We start from the raw sequence: 23,385 nt of genomic DNA, 5'->3' as shown, positions 1-23,385 counted from the left end.
ACGACGCTCACGTCTCGTTTGCAATGCGCTTATCGGATCATCTTCACCCGGGAGCCATAACTCGTCGAATCTCTCCTTCGGTTGATCGAATCTCGGAGACTTGCCGGTCAAGAAACTGAGAGAAATGTTGAAGATAGAGCATAAGAGAAAGGAGAAGAGAAGAAGAGGGTTTCTTGTAGACATTAGCGGTCGACAGGGCTTGACTGGTGAAGTCCAAGAACTAAGTGACACTAAGATGTATGGACATGGAGGAAATTAGAGAAGATAAAGAAGGGAAAAAGGTTATAAAGTTGGTAATAACTTGTGTGGATTAAGGCACTAATTACGGAAAAGACATGGGCCATCATAGAAAGGACACCGTTACTTGCGTGACTTGCGTTGTAATAATTGCTTCTCTTCTTTTTCCATTTGTTGTCTCCATTTTGTTATATACACTTGAAAAGTATCCGGGGAACTAAATGCACTTTTACTTGGCAGGCCCTCCAATCCGTTACTTGATTAAATGCTAACAATTTGTTTGTTCTTGTTATAATACAATATTATAATGTTTTGTATTTGACACGCCGGAGACCGGTATCTTTACTTCATTCACCGGAAAATAAGACGCTAAAAATTTGAGTATAAACGTGGAGTTATTAAGACGTAAAACGTACAGCAAATCAAAATTGTTTTCATTAAAGTATCCCTTACAGAAAACATGCGCATCCAATTTCTTTCTTATAGGACGGAAAACTATGAAAATGAGAGATTGACGAAAATACAAAAACTATATATACATACATATGGGTCTCCTAATAGAAAAGTAGGAGGAAGGATGAGATTCGCTTAGAAAAACGATATTGAGATGATCAATATGTTGGATATTTTAGAATAAACGGTTGATCGGAATAATCTCTCGTGAGATTTATATGTATATGTATTATGAATATGATGGAGGAGTTATATATTCATAAAGGATATGATATGGATCGGTCAAATATATGTTTATTGTTGGTAGTGAAATAGTTCGGTGAGAGTGAAGTATACATCACCCCAGTGGGGTACAACTCAGTCCGAACAAGCGTTCTGACTAAACGGAGTTTTTGATACAGAAACTTGACATAGATAGTGTTGGATTTGATACGAACCGTATTATTTTTCTAAGAGAAAATTCATTTTGTACAGAAATTTGACACGACCTGAGTCAGGTGTAACTCGAACCGTGTCAGGTGCAACTCACCCGTGTTAGTACTGACACGGACCGTGTCAGAAGTAACTCGGCCCATGGGTCAAGTATAACTCGGACCGTGTCAGTTTTCAGGAACATGAACATATGCGATTTTTCGCATGAAAACTGCCGGATTTTTGTAATTTTTGATGATGTCTTTTAGTGATTATAAACTAAAATGATCAGAATAAGAAGTTTACGAATAGAGATTAATTCTTTGAGAGATTTTGAGTGTTTTAATTGTTCTTGCAAATTCAATCAAAAAGGGTTGTGTTCATTTTCATAAACAAGTTTTTTTATGATGATTATCGGAAGGATAAACCGAAATCATTGAAACTTCATTGTATCTCAAAAATATATTACTATAATCTAATTTACCTGGTAGGGATGAAATAAAGTTTTTAGGAAAGTCATTACATGTCTTGAAGTCATATCCGGATTCTCTACCGTTCATATACGTGTTACAGGGTTAAAGTCATATCCGGATTCTCTACCGTTTATACGTGTTACAGAGTCAAAGTCATATCCAGATTCTAGATTCATACAAGATACGAGGTTGAAGATTATATCATATCGGGTACATATGTGTTGTCGTTTTTATTTCGATTTTTTCTAACACAATGTGGAGGAAAATTATGTAGATTCAAGTAGACCAAGAAAAAAAAACAGTTTAAGCAACTTGCATCACTATCAGATGATTGTTTTTATTCTGTTATGGATTTTGCAGTTTGAAGAATTTAATGATTGATTTGATGAGATAAATTCATAATTGCTCATTGCATGGCAACTTTGAGTTTGACTGATTAATTTCGTGAGTTTAACAAATTTGGTAAAATTGGATGGGTTAAGACTTTAGTTTTTTGAAGTAGGTATCTCTTCGACATGATCTCAGAATCTACATCGACAATTTGATAGAAGATGGCAGATTTTCTAATTTAACTAATATTGGAGATCTTGCTCGTATTATGATAAAAACAAAAAAATCTTTCTTATCCATTGTTATAAGAAAGATGTTTTTCTAAAGACTTTTGAAATTGGTTTTGATTTTTTCTATTGCCACCGTGACTGTCGGGAGAAGTTTTTCAGCGATGAACTTTTTGAGTGATTATCTAGTTTGTTTTATCGAAAAAGAAATATTTCATACAGTTACAAACGAAGATGTTATAGATAGGTTTTAAAAATGAAAGATGGTAGAATTTAGTTGTATGACAAACATCTTTGTGACAATATATTTTTTATTAATTTTTTACATTTTATATATAATTTTTTTATGTGTACCTCAATAAAAAAAAATATTTGGGTATGCCACTGGTTGTACTTTGATCATGCTACGAAGTCAAATGAGAACTTCTCCCAATTGAGATCAACTAAAAAATATTGAAACCTAATGATACGAAGGATTATTTTATCAAAACTAAAAACGCATATTTAAGTATGTCACCACATAAAACAATAGCAACAACGATAGATACAAAGCTTCCATTAAATCACTATTTCATCAGCCGCAATAACACCTATGTGGATAGTGCACTCAAAAAAAACCTTGGGTCGAATGTCCTTAGTCAACGAATGTGCAATCATGGAACTTATGCCTATAGTTCTATTGAAATAATCTCACTTTGTATCATTTTCTTAACTACAAAGTACTTAATATAGATGTATTTCGACTTGGTAGTACTCTAGAACATGTATCATGACACCTCTCTTATTTTTCGATTCTCATTTTTTTAAATTACTTTTTGATCCATTCTCATCATATGTTTTGTCGATGATTCCAAAAAATACTACGAGATTAGAAATCTCTCTTTTTTTTTTTTTATCTTCTTCCCTTTGTATATCCATATATCTGCCTTTCTTTTACACCGATTTCTACAATCAGTGTTCAATTCTTATTCCAATTGAAAAAACTTGAATACACCACACAAAAGTAAACACAAGATCTTTCCACTTGTCCAAAGCTGATTCTATTTATTTGTAAGAATATTAGTTATAACTCGTTTTTGTTAAAGTATAACTCCACGCATGACCCATGACTCTCATGAGACATTCTCTTGTACAATAAATTCTAATAGCCCTTACACACCCGTGTGTATCACTAGACAACATTAGTTCATATATCCCTTACCCGTATTCTTTTATCTCACAGAGATTTTTCTCTTTTAAATCTCTACGTATTCAATTTGACCTATTTGCTCCACAATTCAGCTTTTATTTACTCCTGATTTGATTTTATGTTACGTATTTATCTTCATCTTTACAACTTTCATCTTTTATCTCCTTTCATTTGATTTTTATGTTTCATAACAACCATTTGTTTCCTATTTTTCTCAACAAAAAACTCGATGAGTTGCAGACACGTTGGAGGGATTGAAGTTGAAGCTTTTCTTCCTTCAAAAACATATGAATATAATATACTATCAAATATGAGGAAAGAGATTCCACCTGAATTTTCGACGTGGTTTTGCCGGTGGAACGAGAGATTCCACCTGATTCTTTCGAGAAGATCTGAAAACTCATGGATCGGTTTGACGGATCGCCAAATCTCATGCTGGTCACTGACCTCGATTGCACTCTGGTATATCTCTTAGATCCAAATCTTGCAGAATCGATCAATTCATGGGTTTTTTATTAATCGATGAGCATGAAGCCTAAACCCCAAATCCACAGGTCGATCACGATGATCCGGACAATACCCATCTCCTTCGATTCAACGCTCTCTGGGAAGCATACTTCCGCCGTGATTCGCTGCTTGTCTTCTCCACCGGGAGGTCGTCGATTTCCTACTCGAATTTGAGGAGGAAGAAGCCATTGCTGACGCCCGACATCGCCATAACTTCTGTTGGTGCCGAGATTATGTATAGCGGCCAATCTGTGCTGATAGATGATGACTGGGAGGCTCTTTTGGACCATAAATGGGACAGAGATATTGTTGTTGAAGAAACATCCAAGTTCCCGGAACTCAAGCCCCAGGTGACCGTCGAATTCTTGTGCCGTCGTCAGAAAATTTGATATCTGGGGTTTGTGGGGTTGTGTTGCTCTAGAGATCTAGTGGGTGGATCTTAGAGTGGGGCATTGGATTCGTCCATGTAGAGGACGCTGAATTCGAGCTATTCGATTGTGAAAAGATGAACATACAACAGATGTTTAGGAAAAAATTTGAATAGTTAAGTACTTCAGTCCTTGAAAAGGTTTGGAGAATGAATGTGGTTTTGTATCATCATCATCATGTAGCTGAAGATACCCTTTGTGATGGTGCTGAAGAATTTCGTTTCTTTGGGTTTATTACAATTTACAGGCGGAGAAGAACCAAGGACGTCACAAAGTTAGTTTCAATGTGGAAAGGGATAAAGCCATGGAAATAATGGAGGTTCTTCCAGAACGACTAGAGAAACGTGGGGTGAGATTTTGTTAGGATGTCTACCTCTTGTATGATGTGTAAGAGTGTTTGGCTTGATGCTGATGACTACCATTCTTTATAGTTGGATACGAAGCTGATTTATAGTAACGACTTTGCTTTCGATGTATTACCAAGAGGAGCCGGAAAAGGAGGGGCTCTATCATATTTGCTTGAGAAGCTGAAAATGGAAGGCAGAGAGCCTCTTAAGATACTAGTTTGTGGCGACTCTGGAAATGATGCTGAACTTTTCGGCTTTTCTCAAGCATATGGCGTAATGGTTAGTTCCTCACCGGATTTAAAAAAAAAAATCTTCAATGCATTCTTGGTTTCAATTGATATGCGTTTGAGATAATATTGCTGCTACACTCTTTTGCTGTTTAAGGTTGGTAATTCACACGACGAATTGTTGCAATGGCATGAAGAAAATGTAAAGAGCAACCCCAATATAATTCACGCAACCGGGAGATGTGCTGCTGGTATCATAGAAGCCATTCAAAGATTTGATATGGGACCAAGCCTGTCCCCGAGGGATGTTTTGGGTTCTTCTGGATTCTGGATTGAAAATCACGAGCCTGCTCTTGAGGTGGTGCAGTTTTATTTGTTTTATGAGAAATGGCGGCGTGGAGAGGTTGAGAAATCCGACAAGTGTTTGCAGAGTTTGAAATCACACTTTGTGAGTTATTTCTTTTTTTAGTTTTATAGCAAATTCTTAATTAACTTATTTTTTTTTTGTTGATATGGTATCCCCACTTTATTATCAGAATATAGTCTATTCGAGAGGATACGAGAAGTTATTTGCGGGAAAGATTGTTGAATGGTATCCCTAGTTTTTTTTTATCAGGATTGGCCATGAATCGGTCCTCCATTAAATACGAAGTTGTCACAGAGTAGAATCCTCTGATCCAGATAGAAAATTATGCTGCTAGTGTAGTGTGTCGATAAGATTTTGAAGCTAAGTATTTCCGAATTCTGAAAATCATTATTTTGTACATGTTCCGGCTTTGCTCGAGTTTATAAACTGATTACCCGGTTTGACTGTTTTGATTTTCTCCATTTCAGAATCCACTCTCTACCTTTGTTCATCCCTCGGGAGAGGAGCAACCAATATATGGATGCATAGATGAGATGGAAAAATTACATGGGGATATGAAGGAAAAGCAATATCACATCTGGTTGGATGGAGTTTCATCTTCTCAGATAGGTTCAGATACATGGCTCGCAAAATTTGACAAGCATGAGATGTCTGGTAAGAATTCCAGTTCATGAAGACCTTCGTCATCTTGTCTCTCTTAAATGGATCGATTCGTTTTATTAGAACTATCCAAGCCATAAAAAGTCAGTTTCACCAGTTGGTCATTCCCTTTTTCGGCTCATATCTGCTTCACAGAATCTCACCATGGCTTGTTTGAGCCAGGAACTGATTTTAGCGGTAACTGTGACTGCTTAAAGTCGTCTGCACTTGTTTGTAGCAAGCATTCTTATTCGTTTAAATTTCAGGAAGTTTAGGGAATGTATTTAGAATTTAATCTAGATTTAGGTTTTCAAAGTTTGAGATTTGTTATGTTACCATGAACAGGTACAAAAACGATTGAATTAGATGTTGGTTTGCTTTATTTTCATTTTCCATGGAATATCTTTTAAGGTTACTTCTGTCCGCTGAAGTTTTTCCCTTTATTTTGAATATGCAGCAGAAGGGAATGTCCGATCCTGTTCAACAAAAGTCTTACTAAATTATAAGGTAAAAATATTGCTTCCGGTTCACTCGTCTTTCGAATAATGTAGTGTATTTAACTACTCTAGATCTGAACTGAGTCAAGGTGACCGAGGAAAACAAAGTGCCCGTGTGGATGCACATTCACCAATTGTGGTTAGATGATTCACATTCAGATGAGTGATAAGCCTTTCCGGGTTGATGCGAGGAAGAAGAAGAAACGAGAAGAAAGGGGAGGAGCAGCAGAAAAGGTGGGGCCAGATCAGTTTTCAAAGAAGAAGCCAGGAGCAGCAAAGGAGCAGTAGTAGAGGAACATTCCTGGCAGAGAATAAATGCAGAGGACGTTATGTTATGTGCATACATGCTTTTAGGTTGTTGTATGGGAAGAGAGGGTATGCCTCTTGGTTAAAGGTTGTATTTCTCTCTGTTTGGTAATACAATTGGTATTTTCTATCTATTTCCTATCTATATTCTAACAATGAGCAGCAAAGGTGGCTTCTCTAGGATTAACCCGACATTCGGGTGGAAGGCGAGTCTCTATCGTTGTATCCGAGATTCCATTTTCTACCCGTGTTACTTGTCCTAAAACCGCATTTCCTTGCAGAATTCATCATAGAGTGCTTGTTCCAGCAAATTTGATAGCTCTTTTGACTGGAATGCAACAGCGTCGTTAGGTGAAATGATTACATGGAAGTTGGAACGGACATGTTGGAGCAGTTGGGATATGCCATCTGAATTGTGATGATGTCCGGCGCAAAATAAATGTTTCTGAAATGTCTGAATTTTCTCATTGTTTTGCAGACCAGAATTGGTTCTGGTTTGGAACATGGAGGGATATGTAAACAGAACAGAGCCTGCCTCCTAAGCTGCACATTTGATGTATTTCATTTAGTTATATGCACCTGTTTGTGCTTTTGATGAAATAACACAACAATATGCTGAAACACAGTCTCTCCCCGATTTGTTTGTCTCTATTCTTGACAAGATTCTACATATTAGGGGTGGGCGCCTTCCTCGGGTCACTCGGTATTGGGATACTCGATGGGGCGAGGTTGCGATAGCCCGATGGTCTGCAGAACAACGAGTGACGAGAGTTTCTCGCACTCCCAGGGTTACTACTTGCGGCTCGGGACCTCGCATTCAGAGTCGGTCGAACTCCCGAATCATATCTCAATGGATTGGACTATGTGGTCAGTTATATGGGTTTGGTAAAATCCATCCTATGCTTGTCGTACTTCCTCATTTCCTCTCTTTATACGCAACAGCGCCAAGAGACTTCTGCTTGCCTCGCATTCGGGTTTTCCATTGTTGACGCTCACCTGCAGCTTGGCCTTTGGTTTCACAACCCAAAACCTGCAAATCGTCGACAGAGATCCTCTCCATCACCGCTAGACACCGCTGACATGCTTGATCACAGAGAATTGGATACTTTAACAAAATTGTGTAAATAGCCAAAATAATGTAAAAGGGATAAAATATTTTATTTTGTAAAAAAAGTAAATCCTAAATAATAAAAACGAAATCCAAACATGGAGATAGAAATTATATTTGTTGGGCTATAAAAACAACTGAAAGAATGTCACCATTACAGCTGAATTTAGAGCTCAGAAACAATCACCCGTCAATAAGACAACATTGATCTTCCGACCCATCAGAATTGTTACAAGAACTTGCAACACTTTGCTGCAGTGAGTGAACTCAATTTTGTGAGTTCATCAAGAATCCAAGGCATAGAAACCGAAAAGCCACCAACCCATTTGGTCACATTTGAGCTTTTCGATTTCCATGATTTGTATTTCTTCTCGAATATTTCTTCAATCTGTTTGCAAATATCAATGAAACCTCTCAACCCTTAAAAACACCCTATCTCTAGACACCACATTTAAATCTACGGCATATACACACATCTAAAGTTGTATATATACTTTTCTGCTCACAAAAATCGAGTTTACCATTATGTCTTGTCCCCTTCTTGCTTGAAACTTCTTTGATTTCTCGTTCATTCATCTAGCAGCTTGGTCGTCATTCTCTTTCTCAAATCATTCATCATCATCATCATCATCATCATCATCAATATGATTTTGTTGATCCTCGTGTAACGTGTCAGTTGCGGTATCCTTACAGAGACCAGAGGAGTCTCTCCCAGTATGATCTTCAACCAAAACCAAAGGCAACTTCAAAGGTTGCTCAGGCAACTCCTTGAAGAACTCATTCATTACCATGAAGCGGAAGACCTGTAATAACCTGTGTTTGTCTCTTCTAACATCTGCACTGAGGAGTTTCTCGAGAAGCGTAGGTTTCCTCGTATTCACGAAAGATTCTTTGGCTGAATTTCTGTCTTGGAACCTCGGTTTCTTGCTAAACTTATCATTTTCACCATGTCTCCTCTTACCATTTCTACTCTGAAATCTCCCTTTTCTATCATGTCTGTTATGAACCTGTTGGCTCCTAACAAATTGCCCATTGTCCACTTTATCTTTACTAACTTCTTCACTTGTATTCGAGAAATAATACGACGGAACTTCTGCAACTTCGACACCCAACTCCGCCTGCTTCGCCAAAATCTCCTTGAGTTGCTGCAGCAAAAAGAAAATAACACATGCTACTAGGTAAGAATACGTGTATATACTGTATTGACTCGAAAATGTATCCGGTTAACCTTTCGCGTGTAATGAACTTGGAGAAAACATGAACCTGCCACTTCTCTGACAATTTTGAATTTGATAATATCCCACAGACTTATAGGAGAGATTAGGGTTTAAGGTTTTAAATGATTCGACAAAACACATTTACTTAAGAAAAATTACAGTTTGTGTCATCCTTGAGTCTTTCGTATAAGAAACATTTGCGTTTTCACTGAACAAACTCACGGATCTTCCATTATATTACCCCTCAAATCAAAGAAAAATATGTTTCGATTTAACATCTCTAGCCAAATTAAGGAGAAACATCAAATGAGAGTGTACCTGGCTTCGCGTTTTTGCTTCCTCATCAACATTGCAATCAGAACTAATTTTCTTAAGCTTCTGCATATAATTAAACCGGCATTCACTATTTGCCTCGAAAAGAATAGAAAAACATACCGCGAAGCTGGTCTAACCTTTTCAACATTGACTTTTGTTGGGTAGTTTTTACGGCGCTCTTCACGCCATTGTCGGATTTCTTTGTCCGTATAGACCAAAGCAATTGAGCTTCACATCCAAAGTTTGTGAAAGAAAAAGAACACGGCAGAGAAATGCAAAGGAAAAAACATTAAAGACTCAACCCAACAAGTCGGCATCCGCTCCAATGATAATCACAAGCAAAACAGTCAGTATAATTCATAAAGACCAATAGACAATCCCAAGAATTAGTTAGGAAATGTACACCAGGATTATACTGCTTGAACTCAGCCACATGTTCTTTGATTCCTTAATTAGAGAAGAAAATAAATGGGACATATTCCAGCTACATATTGCTAATATTCTGCAGCCAAACCATCAAACAGAAATATCAGGCTGCAAACTTTTGGGACTCCATAGTGAATACTTTACCATAACAAAAACATAGTAAGGGACATATACAAGTTAATGCTTGGTTTGGTGCATATTACAAGGCGTGACTCGGGGAAACTTTTCATATGTATCAATTGATATTGGGGAAGGCGATGAGTGCATGAAGTCATAATGCTTCATGAAAAAAAAAACAAAAAACAAAAAACAAAATGCTCAATTAAACCAGAAAGAATTCTAATTTCTAATTAGCTAAGAAGTGTTAATATGCAGCAAAATTCTCGCCACCGAGCTGTTAGAAAACATAAAAATAAAACTATGGCCAACATGAAGGCCTGGATAGCATCATACAGAAAAAGCACGGATTAATCACGTAATATCATCACAAATGATCAAGCAGGCTGCAGGAAGCTAACTTGAGAAAAAACAATAAACATTAACAGCATTTTACTCAATACCTTTTATTTTCCTTTACTGAGTTGGTAGGATCTGGACCATTGGGTCTGGATACCATCTTATTGTATTGCCCTGAAATTGTTCAAGGAAGACACAGAGAGAATCAGAGGAAACAACAACTCCTTTCATGTTCGAAATTTCAAATGCATCAAACACAATCAACCTGGAATATACATATTACCCTATGATTTGAAAAAGATAGAGGGCCACATAGCTGTAAGAGGTAAAAGAAGTATGTTTTCTAATGCTATATGAAGCATAAATAACGAACCTTTCCCCTTGTGATCCTTATAGAACCCGAACTTTCTCTTCACATTATCTGCTTGATCGAAATGAGATCTCTGGGATCTACAACAGCAAAGAACATATATACCACAACCAAGATTTCTACCAGTTCTGACAATTAAAAGATGTCTGAGCGAGACAGAATGGAAGTAGTAGAAACGTACCCCTGACCATGGCCTCGGAATTTCGAATTTTCTGGAAATCGATTCTGGAATGCATTCCCTTTTGAGCTCGAAATGCCGTTGTTGCTGCTGAAAGTATTTACAGATTGCCCCTGCGGAAAATTAAATTCATTCTCAGACAAATTTTACACTTCAAAGTTCTAAAATGATTTGTAACCAGAGAAGGGCGAACTCCATTGCAACAAGGCCCATTATCAGATAATATTTCTTAAACCAGATTTTACAGAAACCTTAAACAAATAGAGAACAAACCTGTATTAGCCACCCAAAAAGAAAAAAAAAAGGAAGAAACTTTACAATCAAATCCCCTCTAGCATGAACTTCTCTACTCAGACAAAAAGGAGAGGAACAATGATCATCACCTGTGACTGGGGCTCTGAGAAAACCGAAGGAGGCTGCAAGTTGTGATTTTTATTCTGCGTTGGAATTGAAGGATAACTAAGAGAGTTAAAGGAATTGAGTTGGGGTTGAGAAGAAGCCAAAGCAGATAGGTCGAGAGGAGGAAGAGGCTGGATTAAGTTTTGCTGAAGCAAAGGAAGCGAGTGACCTAGAAGATTAGCATTAGCTACTGCAAATTGAAGATTCCCCATGAGATTTGGAAGCAACTGGTTGAGGTTATTGCAGGGCAAAGAGAATTGCTGTTGAGCCATGTTGGAGAGATGATTGTTGAAGAACTGGGGATGCAACTGCATACCGGGTATGAGATTGTTCAAGTGACCCGTCAATGGATTGCTCATCAACTGTGGGTTCGTGACACCAATTTGATGAGATTGCATTGGGTACTGAAACCCATTAGGGGGCCGCTGAAGATTCTGCAGAAACAGATCGCAAACACAGACAATGTGAACAGAGAAAGAAAACCCATCAAAGGCAAGAAAAAGAAACAGCAACAACCTATGATACGACGGAGAATTCCGTGTAAGTGTGAGAGAGAGAGAGAGACCTGATGCTGTGGACGTGGACGCGGGTGGGGATGGAAGGAGTTGAATGGAGGCCGCATTATTTTCTTCCTGAGAATGGTTTCTTCTTCTTCGGGAAGCGATCAAAGGGTTTAGGGTTTTAACGAGTTGAATGGAGGGAAGGAACCAGGCAGGAATAACCTTTTTTTTCTTTTTTTCTTTTTTGGTCGATTCCTTTTTTATTTACGGGAAAATTCCATTTTAAACACCAAAAAATGAACTTGAAATTAGGGGTTGCATTTTGAGAATCGGTTTCAGTTTAGAAAGAGAATATATCGGTTTGGTCTTTCGATTTTATAAAAAATAGGTATCAATCAATTTTTATATTATATTCGGTTCGTTTTCGGTTCTGATTCGATTTGGTTCTGTTTTTTAAAAAAGATAGATTTTCTTTAAAAAATTTCGGTTTTTTAAGATTTTTTAAAATTCGGTTTAATTCAGTTCGGATCTAAAATATTCAGTTTTCTAAAAATAATACTATTTAAAATTTTAAAATGATTCGAATTGAAAAAAATACTGTATTTTTCGGTTCGTTTGGAAGAACCAACCCTACTTAAAATAATTCATCACATAAGCTTTAAAAATAATAGAAATCGTCAAAATAATATCCGAAACAAATTCATTATTATTGTTTCGGACCTACAACCGAATGGTTCGGTCCAAGCCAATCTTACATGAGTTTCTTGATTGTCGGTTCAAACAAATTCAATCTGTTTAAATAAAAATAGTTTGTTTTAACTTTTAATCCAATTTGTCTTTCAACCCACGAACCAAACGAATTGGTGAACATATTATTGTCTTTTAATTAAATTTTAAAAAAAAAGTAAATATTTCAAAATAATAATACTTAAAAATCAAGTTTAGAATTATAAAAATGGTAACCAATATAATTAAAATAATATCATAAAATTTTAAAATTCATTGTTTTATCAATTTATTAAAATAAAACTGTAGAGAGTGAACTTAAGAGAAATAAAAGAAAAAATAGATTTATCGTTAATTAGATATTATTTCTACAAGTTAACATGTATTAATATTAATATTATTAATATTATAGATTTTATTTTTATTGTTTAATTTATTATTATATTAAAATAGAATTTCCGGTTTAAATCTAATTTTCATGGTTTTCTCAATTTAATTAAAAAATGTGAACAGGATTGAAAATATATAGCTCACCGCATCGCCTAACATTCAACCTTTGGGCTGGATTGGCATGTTCGGCTCGATTTTAAACCGATTCAAATATACATAAACCAAACCAAACCAGCTTGATAGAAACGCGATTTTGATCTGGACCGGCTCGTACGGTATTACAGACTTACAGTATGTATATATAATATGTATTATAGTTTTATTTTTTATTATTATTTAAAATAAAATTATAATTATTTTAAAATATATATATTTAATGACATGAAAGGAATGAGGGGGTATGCCACGTCACTGCTTACGTTTACTTGACTTTCTTATTTTCAAATTAAAATATAAAATATATTTAAATGGATAAATAAAAACCAAACTTTTCAAATTTTAACATATTTCTAAATCCGAACTAATGTCATATGATGTTAAATTTAAAAAATGTGTGTGACACCCGTAACCCGTGTCCCGCTCACGAGTTGCGCCACATGGACACTCAAACCGTATATTAAAATAGCGGGAATTTAAAACATTTTACTTTATTACACATGCAGCGGAAAACAAGTATATGTTTAATAAACCCACGTACAGTAGTATACACACCAACATAAAGACGGTGAATTCGATATAATACAAAGTCTAGTCACCGTCCGTACAAACCAACATAAGTTCAAAGGAAGAAAAGTACATGATCCGGAAAACTTCTCACGCGTCACCAGTACCCTCGTCCTGCCGCTGCCAAAACTGCTCCGAGCCTGAAACATTGCATAACAACGTCCATAAACTACATACTTAGTGAGTACTTCGGGTTAAACCCGAAGATCATACTCAAATTGCAAATGGCCAAACACAACCAGTAGTATACACATAGTAAATATAAGTGTATACATATATACACGCTACATGCCATCAAACACAGTTCACTCAATCGCACGAGTAATCACTTATCATACACACTCAGTCCGAATGACGAGTCATCGGACACATCCGTCAAATCCTCTCTATGTGCATCGCACACATAGGATACCGCAAGGATCTGGTAACACCAGATCGGGACAAATATACCAGTCATAGCTCGACCCATCGGATCTCTCAATAACATCAGTACCGTCACATCATCTCCACGTGTGCATCACACCCGTGGATAAGGACTCTCCATGTGCAACGCACATCCCCCGCTCTCCTCGGCCAACGCCGGAATGATAAAACACATCGCCCCGTTCCCTACTCCATAAAACATAAACATCAACCATCCCCTCTGATATCGATGTCACCTCTCGATACCAGAGCGCCAGGTGCCTACTCCAGGCCCCCCCCGACTATGTCGAGCGAAGTCAGTACACAACTGACAACCTCTCGCCGGCCGTCCGCCACGGAGAAACTCATTGGACCCGAGCTCAGGTCTTTCTGAGTTCCTTCGCATAACCTCGTCGGGAGAATCGCTCAATCCCGAGTCACGGGTAAATGTATTGCCAGTTTCTGCCGGGAGAATCACTCAATCCCGAACCCGCTCCATAGCTAGTGGAACGTTGGCGCGGTTACAGTGTAACTGTAAGATTTCATCAACCCCGTGATAGCCGAATCGCTCAAGACTATTACGTGTATCATCGGCTCCAAGCTCTGCCCGTGGGCAACTAATCACAATCATGCCTCCTCAATATGAAACCCGACCCGGGTCGGAGATCACAAAGAGGAGATCTCAGCCAATGCAATCATCGGGATATCACATCAACCCGCTATAATCACACGCTCAACCTTATCCCGGCCCTCCGGAATAAAGTCTCACGCCATACCAACTACCCGATCCCCCAATCACACGCACTCATATATCATTATACTTTAATCGTATATACATACGTCCTTACTTGTCATTTTGGATATCTCGTTTCCATTATATTCATTCTATTCTTTTACCCTACGATCCGATCAAATTGGGTTCCGACCATCTCGGATTACCAATTCATCTCGTTCCGAAGGTTTTACTTACCGTAGGTTGGTTTCATTCGAGTTTCATGAAATACAGGTAAGGAATGGGTCATGGTAGGTCACATATAGGGGTCGGTAGCATCGGATCCCGCTCGATCCGAAGAAACGAGCCAAGACGGGGAGACAGAGATCCGGAACGGACGGACTGCCCATCCCGGTCTGGACGGACTGAGGGTTCCAGTCCGGACGGTCTGTGGTTTCCGGTCCGAACGGACTGAAGGTCTAGTCCGGACGGTCCGTGGGTTCTGGTCCGAATGGACTGAGGGTTTTAGTCCGGACGGTCTGGCGAACTGGAACGGACGCTCCAGCTTCGTCTTCTTCTCCGAAACCCTGCAACTCTAGACCGAACAGTCCCAACCTGGACCGGTCGGTCTAGGCGAACCAGGAACTTTCGGGTTTCGCATTTTCGCACCAAATTCAACAAACTATAGCTCAAAATGATCTTTGTGACATCAGAAACTCAAATCTAAGATCAATTTCATGCAATTTGCATTCAATACATGCAAATCTCCATTTTCAATTTGATTATCATTTTCGGCATAATCCGAAACTCTCACCTAGCTCAAATTCGAGCTTGGGGTTTCGTTGGGGATGTTCTGTAGTGTTGATTTCTGTATTCCATGATCGATTTCGACCGAAATCGAAGCTCCAATCGACGCTTGAAGTTTTAGACCTTTGAGAGAGAGTTGCGAGAGAGTGAGAGAGTGAAGTGAGAGGTGAAAGTGGTGGAAATGAGCGGGGTTAGGCGTGATTTCACACCCCAGAGGAAGCAGGAGGTGGCCACAGGACGGAAGAGGCGGAAGAGCGGAGAAAGTCGCAGCGTTTTCCTGGTCCGAACCCGTCAGACCCGACGGTCTGATTGTGCAGTCCGGACGGACTGCTAGGCTCAGTCCGAACGGACTGACTCTGCGGTTCGAACGGACTGTTCGACCCAGACCGGACGGTCTGCCCACCAGACCGGACGGTCTGACCTCTTTTCCGCCCATTTTCTCGCTCGTTTCGGTTCAATCATTCGGGTCAACTTGGTTAGGGTCTAATTCAATATTTTAGGAACATTTTTTATGGCTCATATTTGATTTTCTAAAATTCGGTTTGAAAGTCGAATTTACGGGTTATTACAATGTGGCTATAACGTGTAATGCCACATCAGATGCTATATAAGTATTTTTTTATTTTTTTATAAATCTGGTTTAATTTATTAGAGAAATTCGGTTTAATAAAAAATAAACCGTAACAAACTTAAATAAAGTGTGTTTAACCTAATTCGTGTTTTGCTCTTTCACACAGATCGTGTCGTCATCGAAGAAAACCAATCTCGAGACACATAATTCGAAATATCATCACATAATTCGAAACTTACCCTATTTTTAATCATCACACCCTATGTTGAGGTAAGTTTCGAATTATGTAATGAGATTTCGAATTATGTATCTCGATTACTGGTTCTCTCCGACGGTGAATACGATTAATGTGAAAGAGTAAAACACGGATTAGGTTAATCACATTTTATTTAGGTTAAGTTGTTACAGTTTATTTTTTTTTATTAAACCGGTTTTCTTTAACCAATTGAACCGGATTTATAAAAAATACAAAAAACTTATATAGCATCTGATGTAGCATTACAGCATTACATGTCATAACCACTTTATCTAATTTAACGTTGGTTTCAGATTTTGGACTATGTTAACATTTAGAAAGTTCTGTTTTTGTTTATCAGTTTAAATATAGTTTATATTTTAATTTGAAAATCAAATAGTTGACTATTTAATTTAAAATTTTGGTTAAAATTCAACATTTAGTCGTTATAATTTATTCGTGGATAATCATTGAATGAAAACAGTAAATTAAGCGAAAAAAGGGGTTTTTTTTTTATAATCAATTCCTTTTTAACTCATTATAATGTTGGTGGAATCCGAAAATGATTTTGAAAGTTTATTTATTGATTAATTTATGTATTTTCCTGGAACTCCAACCCTTCAAGCTTCAGGTCTCTCTCTCTACATGCTCTCTGTTTGGGTTTTCAATTCCTTCGATAGATCGATGCCCTTTCAGTTTTCTTCTGTTTCGAATTATTGTCCTAGAGAAAATAGGAAATTTTCGCACTTGAATTGCGTTTTTCTGATCTTCGTCGTCTTCCCTCGCGATCAGGTGTTCTAATTTTCGCACTTCAAAGATTTTTACTGGGTCTTCTATTGTCCTCGATTTCTGGGGCCTGTCTCGATCTCCTTGAAAGAAGTCGATTTGTGCGTTTCAATCGCATGAACTGCGAGAAAACGCACTGATTTGGAATTATATCCTCGGACATGTTGCTTACAAGGATCTCTGGTTCTTTTAGGTATAATTAGTTGCTGGGTTGGTTGTCTCTTGAGCTGTTGACCAGTTGGAGAAGCTTCAGTTCAGAGACAAAAATGGTGTCGGCGAACAGAGAGATGGCGGTTTACTGTTTTGACACTTTGGTCTCTCACTACAACAGCGAAGAGACTCCTCCCCCTGTCTTTGACGAGGCCCATCAGTGCGTCTTCTTTTGCCTTTTTTATTTTTATTTTGATTATGATGCATGCATGCGTGGGATTAAGGCCATGTTGATGTTGCTGATGATGTTCTCTACGACTTTCTTCGTTAGGGAGAAATTGGGTACAGAAATCTTTGACCCTTTTGCAGATGACCTCTTTTATGGAGCCACGGGTATAGTTGAACTATCCAGCTCCTGTTCTGAGGCAGATTTGTTTGCCAATGCCATCCATAGATCCTTTGTTTCGCAGTCTTTTCTTGTTGAATTTGTGTTTCTTTGCTATGCCTCCTCTTTTACCCAGTGTTGGACTCTCAAGTTGCCTTGGCTTGAGGATTAGGCTTCGAATAAACTTCCTCTTTCAAGATGACCATTCACCTGTAGCTAATCGTTTGTTATTTTTATCATACCTTTCAAGATACGCCCAGACACCGTGCTTTCCGGTTTTTGTTCCTTGCACATGTGAATGCGTCTATGTGTTTATAGTTTCTATTTGTTTTGGATATGAAGTTATGAGCAAGGCCTTAATGTTTATTCATTGCCAGCTCCTATGCTTGTAAAGGCTTCTTTTTCTTGTGTTGTAAACTTGTAAACGTCTTTTATAGTTATGCTTCCTTTTTGTTTTTGTTTTCTTTTTCTTTTCATCTTCTGGTAAGGCAGAGATTGCAATGGGCACATCCTCTGCATGCTTTTCTCTAATGATTTTGGAGCAATGATTTGCAATGAGCATATCCTTTATATCATCTTTCGATACTTTGTTTTGAACTGTTGAATAACTGGATGGTGCTACTAGAACACAAACTATATGTATTTTTAACTTCTTATCTGAGCTGATATCAAATGCCTTTGTTGTATAGTCCATTGTTTGTCACCTGGAAGAAAATAGTGAATGGCGGAGAACCTCGATTGCGTGGATGCATTGGTACATTGGAAGCTCGTCACTTAATTAGTGGCTTCAAAGATTACGCCTTGACCAGGTATGATATAGCCTTACTTCCTACAAGAGGGATCCCAAATTCACGATATTATTTTTCTTCAAATGTTCAATTGTTTTTGCTTTCGATGTTGTTTCCTGTCACCTCCAGATGTTGGCGAACTGCTTCTTTGTTCAATATTCATTTATAAAATACCTTTGTCTCATCTAATTAGTGAGAACTTTTGAGTCTTTTCAAGTGGATCTGAAATCTTGAAGCGTTATAGTGTATTACACTTTTACTTTCTGTTTCATTATTTCGTGAATACGTTTTGGTCTCAAATAGATGTTTCTTGCCCGCTCCTGGTGGTAATAGAAAGTATAAAAAGAGGAATTTTGAACATGGGTTTGCCAAGATTGACATCACATTTATCAAGATTTGAATCACTGTTCTTCTTATGCTAGTTTACTCGGTGATTTTTTCTCGCTGTTGCAACATGAACCTTGAGCATTTATATTTGAATTTTGTGTGTTTCTTCGAGTTGTTGTAGTCTTTCTCCTGAATATAAAGATCAGCAGCAATAGGGTCCTTACAAATCAATAACATGGAAAAGCTGCAGCTAGCTATGGAGTACCTGACTTATAAGATTTAGATATTCTCTCTTGAACCCACAAATGAAATGCATAAACCAGCGAAAATAGGGAACATTTTATACCAGAATTTTCAACACAATAATAAGATGAGACCTGTTGAAACTGATTTCGAGAGCAGCTGAATATATTCTCTGTGATGGTTGTTGTATATCTGATGATCTACTTGTTTTGTGATTTGTTTTAATGCCGATGTCGATTTAAGACATGTTCTTATGTAACTTTGCAGTGCCCTGAGGGATCGTAGGTTCCCACCTATACAACCTAAAGAATTGCCATTTCTGGAATGCACGGTTTCGGTTCTGACTGACTATGAAATTGCAGAAGGTTATCATGATTGGGAGGTATTGTTTTCTTCGCATTTCCATCAAAATTTAACAACAGCTAAGTACATTTGCTTTTGATTTGTCAAATTCTCCTATGTGATGGTCTGTATTTCCACTTCCCTATTTCATGATGTTGCTGAAGGTTGGAAAGCATGGGATAATCATTGAATTCACTGATCCTGAGCATAATACAAGGCGAAATGGAACATATTTGCCTGAGGTACCGGCTCATGAAGGTAAATAGTGTATATATATTTTGGTACAATGTTTCAAGCAAGGCATATCTCTCTTTCGGATTCTTGTTTCATGAGCATTGCACTGTTCTGTTTTTGCGTTTCTAACGCGTGCTTTGCTCTGTTTTCCGGGGTTTCAGGCTGGACAAAGGTAGAGGCGATAAATTCGCTGATGCGTAAAGCGGGTTACAACGGTCACATAACGGAGTCCCTGCGCAGGTGTATCCACCTGACCCGTTACCAGAGTACGGTGTTCACCATGCATTTTAGTGAATACGTCTCGTACGTGAAGGCGACGAGGGGCAGCGTCCCGGCTATTAACGGGACTAAGCCCACCGTCCTCTGATTCTACAACGATGGGAAACTGCAGTCGAAGGACGGATTTGATTTGATTCTATTTCTGTCCCAACTTTTTTTTTTTTTTATAACTGACTCGAATCGGTCTGCTTACTATAACCTTCCTTCGGAATCAAAATATTGATTCTGAATGGAGGAGGCCTTGGTGAATTGGCGCCTCAACTTGGAAATGGTAACATTAAGTAATTTTATCAAAAGATCCCACTTTGATCTCTCGGTTTTTTCTTGAGCGAGGGATCATGTTGGGTTCGAGAAGCTCATGGCTCCTCGACAAGTGGTCCCAATTACGAGTTTGCCACTGGGATATCTTCTGTTCAGCTGTTTCGGCGTTGGGTTAGATTTCTGGTGTCACTGTGGTTTGGTTATGCAGAACCCAACTGTTACAGCTTTGGTTCAGTTACGGCGTCTCCTTCGAAGAACTGTCCGAGCGATGTTTCGAGATCCTCAGCCATTGCATTCGAGGGGTTTTTTCCTGCCAGCCAAATCTTTACAGGCACGTGTCTTTTTGTTCAGTTGCTACACAAAATGGATGGACGGGTGTGTCTTTTTATGTTCTTTAAACTTTTGACACTAAAAGCTTGATCTATATAACATTATTTAATCTATATAACATAAATGTAATGTTTTCAAAGTTTATAAATTTAATATTTTTATTATAACTCGCTGATTTTTCGGAAATTCTTCCTATTTATTTCCTCAAAAGCTAGAGTATTATACATGGTATTTTTCGTGTACTGTTTCACTTTATTTAAGTTTGTGAAGCGGTGGAGAATCTGTTATCATCTTTTTATAAATAACATTACATTTTGGACGACTTTTTTATAATTTCTTTTAGCTTCGTTTTCGGCACTAATTAAAACGTTTCTATTTCTGACCAGAAAAGAAATTAACTATTTATTTAATCTCCCCGGTCCGACTTCCCTTCCGCCATGCGTCTCTTTTCTTTCGAGTTCCCCGTCTCATCGATTTGAGAGTTTTGCATCTCCGGAGACGGAGCGATTAGCGTTTTGGGATCTCGAGCGACTGTGGACATGGCGGCGGAGAAACCATGGGTGTTGATGGTGACGGCGCAGACGCCGACGAACATCGCCGTGATCAAGTACTGGGGAAAGAGAGACGAGTCTCGCATCCTACCCATCAACGATAGCATTAGCGTGACGCTTGATCCCGATCATCTCTGCACCGTCACCACCGCCGCTGTCAGCCCCGCGTTTGATCGCGATCGAATGTGGCTCAATGGCAAGGTATTCTTCAGAGCGTCTTGTGATCCATTTTTGTTGAGCTCTGATCCCTGATCCATGTCTCTAGAGATGTTTATGTGGTTTTGTTAGGTAGAATTGTATGATCTTATACCGCTATTTCGTAAATGGAGGAGCTCGTGATGCATACTGGAAAAGAATTGACGAAAATGTTTCAATGTCTGTTCGCTTCATTCTTTGTTTCTACAGTTCAACGGCGGCAATTTGAAAGACGTAATAGCTAGTTCGGATTTCTTCTGTATAAGTAGGGTTCTTTTGGCTTGTTTAGAATTATGATTTGGTGTTTCTTGTGGTTAGAATGATGATTCCAATCGGTTTGGTTCATGGGTTTTCTTTTTCCCCTGGTTAGTATAGGAAATCTCCCTTTCCGGAAGTAGGTTCCAAAATTGTTTAAGGGAAATTCGAACTCGTGCCTGCGATGTGGAAGACAAAGGAAAATGTGTCAAGATTGAAAAGAAAGATTGGGAGAAATTGCATCTACACATTGCTTCTTACAACAACTTCCCCACTGCTGCTGGTTTAGCATCTTCAGCGGCTGGATTTGCCTGTCTAGGTATTCTACTTACTTTCTCTGTTTTGCTGTGCCTTTATGTGAGCTGCAGAATCATATTTGGAAATCTTTCAATTTCCAATCAATATTGAAGGAACCACAGAGAATTTTCATTTTCTAGATAATTTCTTGCAAGTTGAAAATAACTTTTAGAAGAAATAGGTACTGCGGGTATGAAGATAGACTTGGTTTTTGGCTGTCGGACATTTGTGCTACATGATGATCTCCAGATGGTTCTTGTCTATCACAGTTTCTCTAGCTCAATATGCTGTCTTTCCCTGGTTTAAAATGAAGGTCTGAAATGCAACCACAAACATAAATTGACAAAACAAAAGCCAAGGAATAACCGAGGGAGCTCAGTGCTCTCTTTTCCAGTTCCTTTGTTTCTTTTTTCCTTGGTATTATTATGCATGTCTAAAGTCATATTGATTTTTCAACTTTTCGGTGACATCACCACTTTCTACTTTTACTTTCTTATCATTATTGCAAAGGAGCTTGCTAGCTTTTAAGATTGACCATGCATTTTGAAAAATAACTAAACATAGTACACGTAAACTGCTCTTTTTATACAGTATTTGCTCTTTCAAAGTTGATGAATGTAAATGAAGATCAAAGCCAACTTTCCGCTATAGCCAGGTATAACTTATGTTACTTGATTTCCTCGTGTTTTCATCTTATTACTTTATATAGTATCTTCCCTTGTCCATCATATGTGCTGCTGTTTGGATACATTTTCTTTTAAATATCAGTATTATTTGTGCGTCAGTTGTATTCTGTAAGTCCTCTGTGGTGTTTTGAGTTTTGTTGTTTAAGCATGTATACTTGTGGGTTCTACGTGAAATTAGGTGTTACTGGTATTTGAAAATTTTCATTACATATAGGCAAGGTTCTGGAAGTGCATGTCGAAGTTTATTTGGTGGATTTGTCAAGTGGACTATGGGAAACAAAGAAGATGGAACTGACAGCGTGGCAGTTCAACTGACAGATGAGAAGCACTGGAATGATCTTGTTATTATCATTGCTGTGGTATGCACCTTGCAAATCTTTCTTCCATGTGACTCTTAGATTTCATCTCAGGATTACTCATTCTCCAACTTCCCGGTCATGTCCATGTTCTTCTAATTCTAATCATCATTCATTTGCTTCTATTTTTTGTTAAATCTTATTGCTGTTGTTAAACCAGGTGAGTTCACGGCAGAAGGAAACAAGCAGCACTTCAGGAATGCGTGAGAGTGTTGAGACAAGTTTGCTCTTACGGCATAGAGCTAGGGTATGTTCTGCTGATGTTTTGTGACAAACTGTAATTCCTGTGGGTAAAACATATATTGATTGCAGAGACATGAATTGAACCTCAAGCCGTTTTGTAATTTGGGTGCAATGTTTTGTTCTTCTTTTCTGAGTTTGGATAGACTAGCAGAAACCCACTGAAAAGCATCTAAGAATCTTCAAAGAACAAGACCCTTCATCTTGTTGCTCTTTCTGTTGATGTTCAGGAAGTTGTGCCACAACGCGTTTTGCAAATGGAAGAAGCTATAAAAAATCGTGATTTTGAATCTTTTGCGCAATTGACATGTGCTGACAGTAATCAGTTTCATGCTGTCTGCCTGGATACATCTCCACCCATATTTTACATGAATGACACTTCCCACAGGTAATTTCTTTCTTTCATGTATTGGTTACATTTGTAGTTTGTGCTCAGTGACATGATGTCGATATCAAGCTGTTTACTGCTTTCCAGAATAATTAGCTTAATCGAAAAGTGGAACCGCT

General features: G+C 38.1%; 5 protein-coding genes across 12 annotated transcripts in view; 3 read left to right on the top strand and 2 right to left on the bottom strand.

The window, feature by feature from the left end:
- LOC104811341 (protein trichome birefringence-like 36) overlaps positions 1 to 234 on the bottom strand; it is a 3,648-nt gene extending 3,414 nt beyond the window's left edge. Inside the window, exon 1 of the mRNA XM_010538005.1 lies at positions 1 to 234. Within this exon, the coding sequence (XP_010536307.1) occupies positions 1 to 183 (183 nt within the window). The 5' untranslated portion in view covers positions 184 to 234.
- Positions 235 to 3,513: 3,279 nt separating this feature from the next.
- LOC104811340 (probable sucrose-phosphatase 3a) lies at positions 3,514 to 7,277 on the top strand. 4 transcript variants are annotated; one of them, XR_771431.2, is made up of 9 exons: positions 3,515 to 3,782; positions 3,875 to 4,177; positions 4,503 to 4,604; positions 4,687 to 4,881; positions 4,987 to 5,277; positions 5,664 to 5,850; positions 6,293 to 6,342; positions 6,492 to 6,726; positions 6,920 to 7,277. XR_771431.2 is itself a non-coding variant. In XM_010538002.2 (8 exons), the coding sequence occupies exons 1-8, from the start codon at positions 3,723 to 3,725 to the stop codon at positions 6,618 to 6,620; spliced, it is 1,278 nt and encodes a 425-aa protein (XP_010536304.1). In that variant the 5' UTR covers positions 3,514 to 3,722; the 3' UTR covers positions 6,621 to 6,781. The 4 variants fall into 4 exon arrangements, 3 of the variants coding, with proteins under 3 accessions (XP_010536304.1, XP_010536303.1, XP_010536305.1); XM_010538002.2 differs by lacking the exon at positions 6,920 to 7,277 and having other exon boundaries at positions 3,514 to 3,782; positions 6,531 to 6,781; XM_010538001.2 differs by lacking the exon at positions 6,920 to 7,277 and having other exon boundaries at positions 6,492 to 6,781.
- Positions 7,278 to 7,845: 568 nt separating this feature from the next.
- On the bottom strand, positions 7,846 to 11,815 carry LOC104811338 (putative uncharacterized protein DDB_G0274405). The gene is made up of 8 exons (XM_010538000.1): positions 11,673 to 11,815; positions 11,092 to 11,541; positions 10,712 to 10,821; positions 10,534 to 10,610; positions 10,265 to 10,334; positions 9,416 to 9,506; positions 9,282 to 9,341; positions 7,846 to 8,891 (listed from the first exon to the last, which is right to left on the bottom strand). Exons 1-8 carry the CDS (start codon positions 11,727 to 11,729, stop codon positions 8,355 to 8,357), a joined length of 1,452 nt encoding a protein of 483 aa, XP_010536302.1. The 5' UTR covers positions 11,730 to 11,815; the 3' UTR covers positions 7,846 to 8,354.
- Positions 11,816 to 16,729: 4,914 nt separating this feature from the next.
- LOC104811337 (uncharacterized protein At2g38710-like) lies at positions 16,730 to 20,018 on the top strand. 2 transcript variants are annotated; one of them, XM_010537999.1, is made up of 6 exons: positions 16,730 to 16,804; positions 17,153 to 17,329; positions 18,184 to 18,303; positions 19,120 to 19,234; positions 19,359 to 19,452; positions 19,590 to 20,018. In XM_010537999.1, the coding sequence occupies exons 2-6, from the start codon at positions 17,226 to 17,228 to the stop codon at positions 19,793 to 19,795; spliced, it is 639 nt and encodes a 212-aa protein (XP_010536301.1). In that variant the 5' UTR covers positions 16,730 to 16,804; positions 17,153 to 17,225; the 3' UTR covers positions 19,796 to 20,018. The 2 variants fall into 2 exon arrangements, with proteins under 2 accessions (XP_010536301.1, XP_010536300.1); XM_010537998.1 differs by lacking the exon at positions 16,730 to 16,804 and adding an exon at positions 16,816 to 16,965.
- A 665-nt stretch (positions 20,019 to 20,683) lies between these two features.
- LOC104811335 (diphosphomevalonate decarboxylase MVD2-like) overlaps positions 20,684 to 23,385 on the top strand; it is a 13,854-nt gene continuing 11,152 nt past the window's right edge. For 2 of the 4 annotated variants that reach the window (XM_010537994.2, XM_019202309.1), the window contains exons 1-7: positions 20,685 to 21,050; positions 21,420 to 21,618; positions 22,188 to 22,251; positions 22,497 to 22,641; positions 22,799 to 22,885; positions 23,109 to 23,266; positions 23,354 to 23,380. In XM_010537994.2, coding sequence (XP_010536296.1) covers positions 20,838 to 21,050; positions 21,420 to 21,618; positions 22,188 to 22,251; positions 22,497 to 22,641; positions 22,799 to 22,885; positions 23,109 to 23,266; positions 23,354 to 23,380 — 893 coding nt within the window. In that variant the 5' untranslated portion in view covers positions 20,685 to 20,837. Of the gene's footprint in view, positions 21,051 to 21,419; positions 21,619 to 22,187; positions 22,252 to 22,496; positions 22,642 to 22,798; positions 22,886 to 23,108; positions 23,267 to 23,353; positions 23,381 to 23,385 lie in introns of all 4 variants that reach the window. The other 2 variants (XM_010537993.2, XM_010537995.2) reach the window with 2 other exon arrangements.

Source organism: Tarenaya hassleriana, unplaced genomic scaffold (genome assembly GCF_000463585.1).
Source record: "Tarenaya hassleriana unplaced genomic scaffold, ASM46358v1 Cleome192, whole genome shotgun sequence".
NCBI classification, from domain to species: domain Eukaryota; kingdom Viridiplantae; phylum Streptophyta; class Magnoliopsida; order Brassicales; family Cleomaceae; genus Tarenaya; species Tarenaya hassleriana.
Note: the sequence above shows the minus strand (reverse complement) of the source record. Positions and strands in the feature narration are given on the sequence as shown.

What these genes read in the sequence shown, in the direction of transcription:
- LOC104811338 (XM_010538000.1), bottom strand. Translation starts at nt 11,729, where the DNA reads ATGCGGCCTCCATTCAACTCCTTCCATCCCCACCCGCGTCCACGTCCA. An exon ending in TCAGTAAAGGAAAATAAAAG is followed by an intron (nt 9,507 to 10,264) that starts GTATTGAGTAAA and finishes TTGGATGTGAAG; the next exon opens with CTCAATTGCTTTGGTCTATA. An exon ending in CAAAAGTCAATGTTGAAAAG is followed by an intron (nt 9,342 to 9,415) that starts GTTAGACCAGCT and finishes AATTATATGCAG; the next exon opens with AAGCTTAAGAAAATTAGTTC.
- LOC104811340 (XM_010538001.2), top strand. Translation starts at nt 3,723, where the DNA reads ATGGATCGGTTTGACGGATCGCCAAATCTCATGCTGGTCACTGACCTC. An exon ending in CTGACCTCGATTGCACTCTG is followed by an intron (nt 3,783 to 3,874) that starts GTATATCTCTTA and finishes CCAAATCCACAG; the next exon opens with GTCGATCACGATGATCCGGA. An exon ending in TGACAAGCATGAGATGTCTG is followed by an intron (nt 5,851 to 6,292) that starts GTAAGAATTCCA and finishes TTGAATATGCAG; the next exon opens with CAGAAGGGAATGTCCGATCC.
- LOC104811337 (XM_010537999.1), top strand. Translation starts at nt 17,226, where the DNA reads ATGGTGTCGGCGAACAGAGAGATGGCGGTTTACTGTTTTGACACTTTG. An exon ending in GTCTTTGACGAGGCCCATCA is followed by an intron (nt 17,330 to 18,183) that starts GTGCGTCTTCTT and finishes TTTGTTGTATAG; the next exon opens with TCCATTGTTTGTCACCTGGA. An exon ending in AAAGATTACGCCTTGACCAG is followed by an intron (nt 18,304 to 19,119) that starts GTATGATATAGC and finishes GTAACTTTGCAG; the next exon opens with TGCCCTGAGGGATCGTAGGT.